This window comes from Vigna unguiculata, chromosome 3 (genome assembly GCF_004118075.2).
Source record: "Vigna unguiculata cultivar IT97K-499-35 chromosome 3, ASM411807v1, whole genome shotgun sequence".
NCBI lineage: Eukaryota > Viridiplantae > Streptophyta > Magnoliopsida > Fabales > Fabaceae > Vigna > Vigna unguiculata.
Window position 1 is genome coordinate 32,376,960 of NC_040281.1, and position 10,975 is coordinate 32,387,934.

At 35.0% G+C, this 10,975-nt stretch overlaps 1 protein-coding gene and 1 non-coding gene across 9 annotated transcripts; one reads left to right on the forward strand and one right to left on the reverse strand.

Moving 5' to 3' along the window:
- Positions 1-562: 562 nt before the first annotated feature.
- On the forward strand, positions 563-6,422 carry LOC114176311 (erlin-2-B-like). 8 transcript variants are annotated; one of them, XM_028061304.1, is made up of 13 exons: positions 563-707; positions 1,676-1,799; positions 1,880-1,947; positions 2,036-2,095; positions 2,194-2,352; positions 2,666-2,815; positions 2,943-3,157; positions 3,270-3,378; positions 3,457-3,760; positions 4,010-4,297; positions 4,386-4,476; positions 5,906-6,029; positions 6,152-6,422. In XM_028061304.1, the coding sequence occupies exons 1-9, from the start codon at positions 600-602 to the stop codon at positions 3,547-3,549; spliced, it is 1,086 nt and encodes a 361-aa protein (XP_027917105.1). In that variant the 5' UTR covers positions 563-599; the 3' UTR covers positions 3,550-3,760; positions 4,010-4,297; positions 4,386-4,476; positions 5,906-6,029; positions 6,152-6,422. The 8 variants fall into 8 exon arrangements, with proteins under 8 accessions (XP_027917105.1, XP_027917108.1, XP_027917106.1 ...); XM_028061307.1 differs by having other exon boundaries at positions 4,404-4,476; XM_028061305.1 differs by having other exon boundaries at positions 3,457-3,793; positions 4,010-4,476.
- A 3,082-nt stretch (positions 6,423-9,504) lies between these two features.
- Positions 9,505-9,611, reverse strand: LOC114180041. Its single transcript, XR_003603617.1, has one exon. It is a non-coding gene; the product is annotated as a small nucleolar RNA R71 (small nucleolar RNA).
- Positions 9,612-10,975: the final 1,364 nt, after the last annotated feature.

Consider the following 10,975-nt stretch of genomic DNA (forward strand, 5'->3'; position numbering starts at 1 on the left):
CACTCATTTCCACCAACATCAACAAATTTCTCGCAGTGGGTTAACCCAACAATTTTTGTGCTTCACCAAAACAGAAAGGGATGACCACGAAACAAAGCAATACCCATGGATGAAGAAGAAAATTACAGGGCTCACCAACAATACACATATGAAACGACATGGAGGATGAAAAAACGATGGACAAGGACGAAAATGATACCTGTAAATGGTTTAACGACAAAATGCTCACCATCGCTGCTCCAACCACTTGCACTGCGTGCTTTGTAACTCCTCTCTCACTTTTCTCACTTCCTTCTCTCACTACTTCGCTCTCTCTCCCCCATTCTCTTTTAGATCTGTAACTCCCGCTTCTCTCACTTCAACCACTGATGCTTCTCTCTCACTTGTTTCTATTTTATTTCTGTAACTCCTTCAAACCACCAATCACTCTTTCCTTTAGACACGTGCCTTACGTGGACTTTTTATAAAAAAAAAAATAAAATCTCTTATTTCCATGTCAGGTTGTGAAAGAAGTTGTGAAAATTGGTTGTTAAAATATCATTAGTGATAAAACATGATAAAACAAAAAGAGGGAAAAAAAAAAGAAGCTGTCCACCGCCATGGATTCGCAGCACCGAACAGTGGCTTCTCCTCCTCCGTCACCGCAAGGCCGCGATTCCACCGCCATTCTCTTCACCTTCCTCTCATTCTTTGCCGTTGTCGCTCTGGTAACTCTCTCTCTTTCTCCTCATTGCGGTTCCATAATATTTTCAATCCCGCTTGGGTTTTCCACTTTTTGATAAGCGACAATGCCTCACTTTATTTCACCTCCACAGCTAATGCCGTATAACTACGATGATGTTCCGTTGAATATCACTCGTATATGTAATCCTTTATTGATTCATTACTCACATATCTGATTTGGCTGTTTAATTGGTTAGCCTCTCTCTGATTTCGATGTTTTCTTTAACTTGTATCATTGTGTTAGGAACATTTCCCCAAAAAAAAAGGTAAGTGCTATTTCTGAATAACAAGCATTCGTTCAGTGGACTGACCTTAATGAAACAGGCAAAGTGGAGTTGAATTGCATTAGCTGTTACCAGAAACTTGATATACTTATTATTTTGTTTGATCACTTTTGGTTGAATTTTACTATAGGCCTTGCATTTAGTGATGAGATAGTAGTTATACGAATGGAATGTAATCACTAACATCCACTTGTGCGAGAAGGAGAGAACCTCTTTTGCATCAAATGTGATATGATATTACACCTACTTGTGGAAATGTCAGGGATATAAATATTCAATTATCTGCTTAGAATTGTTAGGTGGAGGAAAAGTGGAAAGTTCTAAACTACTGAAGTTAAATGATGATGAATTGTCTTGCTTCGATGTTGATTTGGCATTTTTTTTGTTTACCTACGTTTTTTTTTGGGAAGATCACTTCGGAGAATAAAGATATTTTGTTTATCATTTTCATTTTTTTTACTTGTTTATGTATGTTGAGTATGTTGGAACTTCTACTTAACTAATTGGGATTCCCAAACATTTACTTTTCTTTATCAATGATCCATGTAGACGAACCACATTAGGGTAAGGTTTTTTTTACTTATTGCTGTACTGTTCTTACAATTGGAAAATATTTACATTGATTCTACTCAGCCTTTGAAGCTTAGAGACATGTGATTTTTCTACAGGTTTTTGTTCCTTCAGCATCACCATCCTTCCAAAATACCTTATCCATTCTGCACCAAGTCCCAGAAGGCCATGTGGGGGTATATTGGAGAGGAGGTGCCCTTCTGAAAACAATTACAGAGCCAGGTGCTGCATATTCATTTCTTTTGTTCAGTGTATACTAGCGCCAATGTTTGCTTAATTTTCTTTATATTATTGTTTTCTAGGATTCCATCTAAAGATGCCTTTTCTTACCCAGTATGAACCTGTTCAAGTGACTCTTCAGACGGATCAGGTAACTTAATTAGAGAAAGTTCAGGATTGGAATTTCAGTTCTTTTGGCTCTATCCCTTTGAATTTTGAAATTATGGTGACCATTGCAGGTGACTGATATACCCTGCGGTACTAAAGGCGGTGTTATGATCAATTTTGAGAAGATTGAGGTGATAGTTTTTTTTTTCTATAATCTTAGATTTACTAGTGTTCTGTTTTTTTCTCACATTTAATATTTTTTATGAAGTGGTGTATATTCTTCTTTTAGGTTGTTAACCGACTGCATAAGGAATTTGTCTTTGAGACATTACTCAACTATGGTGTACACTATGATAAGACATGGATATATGACAAGATTCATCATGAGATCAATCAGTTCTGCAGCTCTCACAGTCTACAACAAGTCTATATTGATGTGTTTGATCAGGTTAAATATTAATATTTATAAGTGAGTTTTAGAGCCATAGTTTATTTTATGCTGGTACCTTCCATTTTATAGTGTAATTATTAAGAACAAGATGATGGTGGGACTTGATATTAAATAGTTTGATGTATGCTTAGGAACTCGTAGCTTCTATTGTCATCCACAGGAAAGGAGTTCATGCAAGTTTTTTGTTGTACCGTACTTTGTGATTCTTTCCCTGCTTTGTACAGATGAGTTAAACCGATGTGCATCTTTTGGCTTATGGTTTTTCTCCTTTCTTGTTGTCTGAATAATACCATCATTTGGATCCTTTCAGATTGATGAAAAGATGAAAGATGCTCTTCAAGTTGACTGCACCCGCTATGCTCCAGGAATTGAGATCATTAGTGTCCGGGTCACCACAAAGCCAACTATTCCAAATACCATAAGACGCAATTTCGAACAAATGGAAGAGGAGCGTACTAAGGTATACTTTCAGTAAGAGCTGTCATTTTCCTGTTGACATGTGTGGAGCTATGTAAGTAATTAGTTGATAATTTCATCTTCTCTCTACTAAATGATGTTAAGGAAGGTGCTTTGGATGTTTGGGATAGGTCTTAATTGCTATTGAGAAGCAGAAAGTAGCGGAGAAGGAGGCAGAGACTATGAAGAAGATGGCCATTAGCGAGGCTGAGAAGAATGCCAATGTTAGCAAGATCCTTATGGAGCAAAAATTGTTGGAAAAGGACAGTACTAGAAGACAAGAAGAAATAGAGAATGCAATGTATCTGGCCCGGGAGAAGAGCCTGGCAGATGCAGACTTCTACCGGTGAGATTTTCCTTTCCTAATGTCTTTGCTGAAGCTATATTTATGAATAAGATATTACAATTATGGAATTGGAAAAAATAAACTATTAATTTTATTGTTTTTGCATTTCAAGAGTAATTAAGGAAGCTGAAGCAAACACCTTGAAGCTTACCCCCGAATTTCTTCAGCTAAAATTTATTGAAGCCATTGCTAATAACACAAAAATTTTCTTCGGTGACAAGGTAATCGCTTCCTCTACTAGCTATGCTATTATCCGTCTGACCTTCTTCACAGACCTAACCTTTCAGCTTGGTCTTCAGGTTCCTAATATGATTTTGGATCAAAGGCTACTTGGAAACTTACTTCATGAAGATTCTATAGGGACAACTGCAACAGGCAAATCAGATATCTGAATTATTAGCTGTCAGAATTCTGAGCTCAAATGATTCGACCATCAATATTTTGGAGAGGAGTTATATCTTGGCAGTTATCTTTACACATGAAAAAATGAAACAGTTCTACAAAAGCTTTTTCCTTCTTGTGTGGGGAGAATGTAGATAAAAGACTGTCCATTTTGCTACAGTGGAAACTGTAACACTCACAATCAGAGATCAACTGTTACAGGTGGGAATAAAGGACAATATATATAACACGAAGGTCAACATTTTCTCATTTGTACGAACTGATTTTTTATTGTCCTTACACGTGTCATCTTTTTACATTTCCATAGTCAGGTTTCTATATGTGTGCATTTAACTTTGAGATAAAACGCTACGCATAGAAAAAATGTGGGAAATGATACTACTTTGTTACACCCTGACGTGGCTTTTTAATTTCTAATTGTTTTTTTCTTTTAAAACAATCCAAACTCAGACTGTTGTCCAGCCTCTTCCCATGATGTAGCAGAGCCAGTCGGCAGCGAAGAAGGGCTCCAAGTTTCAAAAGTTCCTCTCCCTCTTCCCAGCTATTCGTCTCATACTCCCCAACCTCGATCGCGAGCACGACTCTTACGGCCTCAAGGAGTCTGTCCTCGCCACCTCCCTCATCGACGCCCTCGGCATCTCCCGTTACTCCCCCGATGTCCTCCGACTCATCAATTGGCATAAAGGTGGTGCCGTCACAAGCGATACAATCGAAAATTTTGCCCTTGTCGTCGTTGAGGTTAGTGCACGACGTCGTCTTGTCTGTTTTAGGATTCTGTTATGCTGTGATGAGGTGAAAAGTGAAATGTTGTTGGTTTTGACCCAAGTGCTGCACAACATGTAAGGGACCGCTTCGGGAGGGTTGACGATAAGGAAGTTGAATGAATTACTTGACCGGTTGGCTTCCGGTAAAAATAGGTCTGATTGTTGTTGTTTACATTGAAGTTTCGCATGTGATTGTTGTGTGTAGCATTCGTAGGTGCTATGCGAGGTTGTATAAGTTTTGATAGTGGGAAAATTTTGAGAAAAAAATTGAATGATCTTTGAGACAAATGCACAGTAAATGAAATAGATTGTCATGATAATCCTGAAAGGAGTTTTTCATTTATACCAGTAAATAAATTGATTTAATATCCTAAAATTTGCTTTGAGCCTGTAACTAAATTATGTTGCAGATATATAAAGTTGGGAATTAGTGAAAAATGCATTTTTCATGAGTTCCATCCTGATACAGAAGACTTCTTTAATGTTACCTGTGACTTAAAATTAGTTTGTGAAAAACTAAGGGATTAGAATCAACGACATAAGCGACATGTTAGTTGTGATTTAAAAAAATAGTTTGAAATTTGTATAGGTTTCAATGATGGTAATTAGTCTCTTCATTATTCTTTGAACTTAGGGCTTTAAATGTACCTGATACATGTTATGATAATTCTTGGTGGGAGATTAAGTGATGAGAGTGGAGTGGATGATTAAAGAAGTACATTCTAAGCATACAATGATTTTTTTTATTTCAATTTTAATTTTATAAATACCTGCAATAGTTTTTTAGTAGTTGAAATTGATATTTTTGTAGTTGCTGTTTCTAGTTAGTTCTAATGGTATTAATCCTGTTTCAGTTTTAAATACTCATTTTAGTAGTTTTCTAGAGTAGTTTATCAAGTGGCGCAAAGGAAAATTTTAAATTTCTACATAATTTTTAGTAGTTATTTTTATTTCCATTAATCTTTTGCTATTTTTAAGTTTGCATGAATTAGTAGATAGTTTGTCATAGTTGTTTTAAGCCTATGTAGTTTTAAGTTCTGTTTTTACTGATTTTAGCTAGTCTCTTAGGTTCATAAGTCATATTTTAGATTTCATGCTTTCTTAAATAGATAGAAGTAAAATTATGTACTAAGCTTCTTTTTGTTTTTTTTGATGTTGGCTACATGTTATGTGATTTCTCATACTTAAGATGGTTGCATGAAAAATTGATTTCTCGTAATCTATTCAAGGAAGCGATGTCAAAGGATGTAATGGAGAAGATAATCTTCTCTTTCTCTGATTTGCATGAACATATTTTCTACAGTAAGCAAATCATGTCACATTATATAGTTATTGTCATTTAATTTCTGTTAGACAAATTTAAATTCATCATTCACATTTCTGTTTAGATATTTATTGTTAATATTGCTTATGCTGCGAAGGGCCTTACATTTCTTCACTAATGAAGTAGATGTAATATTCATGACCTCAAAACTTCTAATATCTTACTTGATTCTACAAGTGAAATAGGATTATCATACAAGCTAGAGATAAGTTTATTAGTTAGTCCTAAGTTTCTAAAATTTGTTTTTTTGAATGACAGAGTTATAATCCAAAACTCTCTGATAATGGGTTGACAAAAAATGGACTAGAAGGTGACAAAAGTCATGTTTCTACAAGGGTGATGGGCACCTTTGGCTACGTTGCTCTTGATTATATTGTCATAGGTATTAAGCTTTTCCAAAATGGGTGTGTGTTGTCTGAAAAATTACTTCATAAACAGTTTAAGGAAAAAATGATCATTTATATTATAACCACTGACATTTTTTCAATTGTGTATATTGTGAAGGTCACCTAAAGGACAAGGAGTGACACATATAGTTTTGGAGTTCTTTTAAGCTTGAGAAAGAAGAACCTACAATAACAACAACATGATGAAGACCTTTAAGAGCAAGGAGAAGAAGAATAGCAAAATTTGTCACAATTTCAAGAATATCTAATTTTCCATGACTTTTATATGTATTATTAGTATTATTAATATCTCTTGTTATCTCATCAAACACATACAAGAATAGAAACAAAAATACACTTTATTAACATTTTTTTAGTTAATATGTTTTGTGGGAATATAAAATAATGTATTTTATCAATTAAACATGGATTCCTTTTAGTAAAAGTTAAAAATTAATAAATTTTATATAAAAATTAACACGTAATTGGATAATCATGAAAAAATATTCATGTGTCAGCTTAGGTAGACTTGTACAAAAAGTCTTCTCCAGTTCCTCACTTATTTGTACCTAGGTCATCAAATATGTTTGACAAGTTTTGTGTCATTTTTTTTTGGAAACCAGTCAAGCTAGTTAAGTAGTTTGGGTTCATAACTTGTTAATTGTAATTACATGGGTGGTCTATAACGAGTACATGTAAGTTGGTGTGTACAAAAAATATTAATTTTACAAGTTTTGGTATACTTGTACAAAATGTCATTTCCAACTTCTCACTTATTTGCACTTGGGTCACCAGATATGTTTAACAGATTTTGAGTCATGTTTTTTGGAGACCAATCAAGCCAATTAATTATTTGGATTCAAAACTAGTTAAATGCAATAACATTGATGGAACATAACAAGTACATGTGAGTTATGTACAAAAAAAATTAATTTTACAAGTTTTGGTAGTCTTGTGCAAAAAGTCCTTTTGAATTCCTCACTTATTTGCACTTGGGTAACTAGATATGTTTGACAGGTTTTGTGTCATTTTTTTAGGAGACCAGTTAATTAGTTTGGGCTCATAACCAATTTATTGTAATTACATTGCTTGTCCATAACAAGTACATGTAAGCTAGTGTGTACAAAAAAATTAAGTTTACAAATTTTGGTAGACTTGTACAAAAATTCCTTTTCAGCTCCTCACTTATTTGCACTTGGTTCACCATATATGTTTGATAGGCTTTGTGTCATTTTTATTAGATATGAGTTAAGCCAGTTAATTAGTTTGAGTTCATAACCATTTAATTGTAATTACATTGGTGGTCCATAAGAAATACATGTAAGTTGGTGTTAAAGAAACAATTAGTTTTACAAGTTTTGGTAGACTTGTACCAAAAGTCTTTTTCAGCTCGTTGATAAGTGCCAAAAATCATAAAAGATTCATAGAGAACTTTGGCACTTTTGTTTGTAATTCGTGTTATCTCATATTGATTCTCCCTAAATCTAAGATCAATGAGTTTCAATTACATGCTTCCGAGTTTTGCCTTAAAGAAATCACTTGATCCCTATTTTGTGTAATTTTCAGGTAAATTAAAGTAGAAGAGGAAAGAACACAAGAAAAGTGAAAGGAAACATCAAGAAATAGATAAGAAACTCTGCAAGGTCGCTCAAACCAAAGCAATCTTGTCCAAGCGAGAGCTTGGGCCGTCAATCTCGCCTAAGCGAAGAATGATCTCGCTTAAGCGAGAGCTTGTGCAGTGGAGATCATCTTTTGTTGCCATTCTCGCCCAAGCGAGATTTGATGCTACCAATCTCGCCTAAGCGAGAGTTCGTGAAGGAGTCTCGATAGTTGTGTGATTCTCGCTCAAGCTAGAATTGGGTTGCCTAAGCGAGACCCTTTTTTTCATGTTGAACTACTCTATCTCGCCCAAGCGAGATTCAGTAGCCCAAGCAAGAGTTCGTGCTGTATTTATATTGTGAAAGTTCAGAAAGGAAGGCAACTGGGGATTTTTGGAGAATTGCGACCTGAAGCAGAACAAAGTTCATATTTTCTTCTTCTTCTTCTTCTCTAGTTTGTAGGTTTTGATGGCTACCATGAGTGGCTAATCTTCTTCTGTGGGATTGAATGTAATATACTTGAACTTGGATGTAATATGGTGATATTTATATATAGCATTTCTATTTTTACTCAATATTGGTATTATTGTTCTCTTCTTAATGCTTGATTCTATCTGATCAATAGATGTTTTGATTTTGATTTTTAGATATGACTGGAAAGTATTTCTGAAAATCTGATTTGAACAATGATACTTGATATACTGTGATGCTAGGAATAGATCTCAATATATCAATTGCTTTTAACACTCGATCGTAATGCTGGATAATTTGCTAAATATGTGAGGAATCAATATTCGAGGAACTAATCTTATGAATTTTATACGCGAGAGATCGGTATAAATGATTTTTGAGTGTGCATCAATATTGGTATTTTCAGATGTTATGTATTATATTCATCCAGATTACAGACAAGGGAGATAGATGAAATTCAATCCCAGTTTCTTTTACTGAATTTTTCTAAATTTTCTGCTTTTATTGTATTCTGTTTATGCAAATTAGTTTAAGTACCAATGATCTATCAAATTAAAATTTCTGTATATATATATATATATAAATATATATATATATATATATGCTGATCGAGATAATTATTTATTTTAACTGAATCTGTTCCTTGTGGGTTCGACACTCTACTTAAAAGTCATTATACTACAATTGACTTTTGGTACGCTTGCAAAGAGATCAACAAGTATTTTTGGCGCCATTGTCGGGGAATGTTGTTCTTTTAAAATTTTTAGTTATCTCATCCAGCTTTGTGTATATTTTCCTTAATTAGACCGTTTATTCAATTTTCTCCTTTGTACTAATCCTTGCTTGAGCTGTTTTGATTTACGTTCTTACGAGGTTAGGTTCCTAAAGATCGATTAACATTTGACCCGAAGATAAAAAAGAGAGCTAGAAGGAACAAAGGCAAAAACAAAAAGAAGCAAGGAAAGACAGGGGAAGAATCTTTTAGTACTTCCATCACACTTCAATCAGAAAACATGGAGAATCAAATACCAACTCCACCCAAAAAGACACTTGGAGATTATGCTATGCAACAAGGGCCAAGATATTTTTCTAGCATAACTATACCACCCACCACCAAAACTTTGGAGATGAAGCCAACTTTCCTCTGTTTAATCAATTCTCATCAATTCACTGAATGGATAATGAAGATCCATATACTCATCTCTATACATTCTATGAATTGATAGGAACCATAGGCTTTCAAGAAGGAGATCTTGAGCATGTATACATGCAGTTGTTTCCTTTTTCTTTGGCAGGTAAAGCAAAGGAATGGCATAAGTCACATCCAAATCAGAATTTGAACAGCTGGAAGGATGTTGAGGAGAAATTCTTAAACAAATTCTTTCCACCATCTCGCTACATCAAAGCCAAAGCTGATATTTTGACGTTTAGGCAAGGACTAGATGAGCCATTCTATGAAGCTTGGGAGCGATTCAATTCTTTATTGAGGAAATGCCCAAATCATGAATTTGAAGATATTGCTCAACTGAACATATTCTGTAACGGTCTAAGGCCTGATACCAAGATAATATTAGATGCAGTAGCAGGTGGAACAATGATGAGTGTAGATGCAGAGCAAGCAATAAGAATCATTGATGCATTAGCATCCACAGATCATCAAGCTCAGCATAACATGCAAACTGTTCAAAGGAAAGGAGTGCTTGACCTTAGTACTATAGATGCGATCTTAGCTTAGAATAAAATTCTGACTCAACAGATTGAAGCACTGACGAAGTAGATGTCTAAATTACCCGAGTAGTTGCAAGTTATGCAATCTTCTCCCAGTCAATAACTCATGAGATGTGACTTCTGTGGAGACGATCATCCAAATGGTCATTGTTCTTATCAAATTAGCTCACAAGGAGAAGTTCAATATGTGAGTAACCAAGGAAGACCAGGAAATTTCTCCAACAATAATAACTTTTCACAAGGGTGGAGAAACGATCAAACTCAGAATTTTGGATGGAAGCAAGATGTTGGTCCTTCAAACAGACAACCTCCTTATCAACAGCAACAACAACATTATCCTTCCGTGCATGACACAACAACTAAATTGCAGGATACTCTAGAAAAGTTTATGCAAGCTTCTTTGACTAATTAGAAAAATACAGAAGCTTCAATCAGGAATCTTGAAACACAGGTTGGATAGTTGGCAAAACAATTATCAGATCAGCAGGCAAGTCAATTTTCAGCCAACACACAGACTAATCCGAAGGAGCATTGTAAATCAATTACCACCAGAAGTGGTAAAATTGTGGGAAGAGGGATTGGAGACAACTTGGGAGGGAGAGGGATAGGAAGAACAAAATAAAAGAGAGTTTGTAAATAAAAGAGAGGAAAAAGAAGAAAAAAATAAAAGTGAGGAGAAAAAGAGGGAGAAGGGTGAGAAATAGGTACCATAGTTGAAGAGCCTACCATACCCTCAAAATCCTTCCAAAAAAGATAAGGAAAGGCAGTTTGCAAGATAAATGGACATTTTCAAGCGACTGCAGATTAATATCCCTTTCGTGGAGGCTATGGAGCAGATGTCGACATATGAAAAATTCATGAAAGAGCTCCTAACAAAGAAGAGAAGATTTTCTGAAGGGACAGCGGAGCTTGAAGTAGGGTGTAGTGCTATAATTTAGAAATCATTACCTCAGAAATCTAAGGACCTTGGGAGCTTCACAATTCCAGTTATAATTGGAACATTGCTAGTGGGAAAATCATTGCTTGATTTGGGTGCCAGTATAAATTTGATGCCTTTGTCTATGCTACGGAGAATAGGAGATCTAGAAGTAAGGCCTACACGGATGACATTACAGCTAGTTGATAGATCTATGAAGTATCCATAT

Excerpts from the sequence above, each read along its gene's own strand:
- LOC114176311 (XM_028061305.1), top strand. The coding sequence starts at position 600 with ATGGATTCGCAGCACCGAACAGTGGCTTCTCCTCCTCCGTCACCGCAA. Across the intron at positions 1,948-2,035 it reads TGACTCTTCAGACGGATCAG|GTGACTGATATACCCTGCGG; the intron begins GTAACTTAATTA and ends TGACCATTGCAG. Across the intron at positions 3,158-3,269 it reads GCAGATGCAGACTTCTACCG|AGTAATTAAGGAAGCTGAAG; the intron begins GTGAGATTTTCC and ends TTGCATTTCAAG.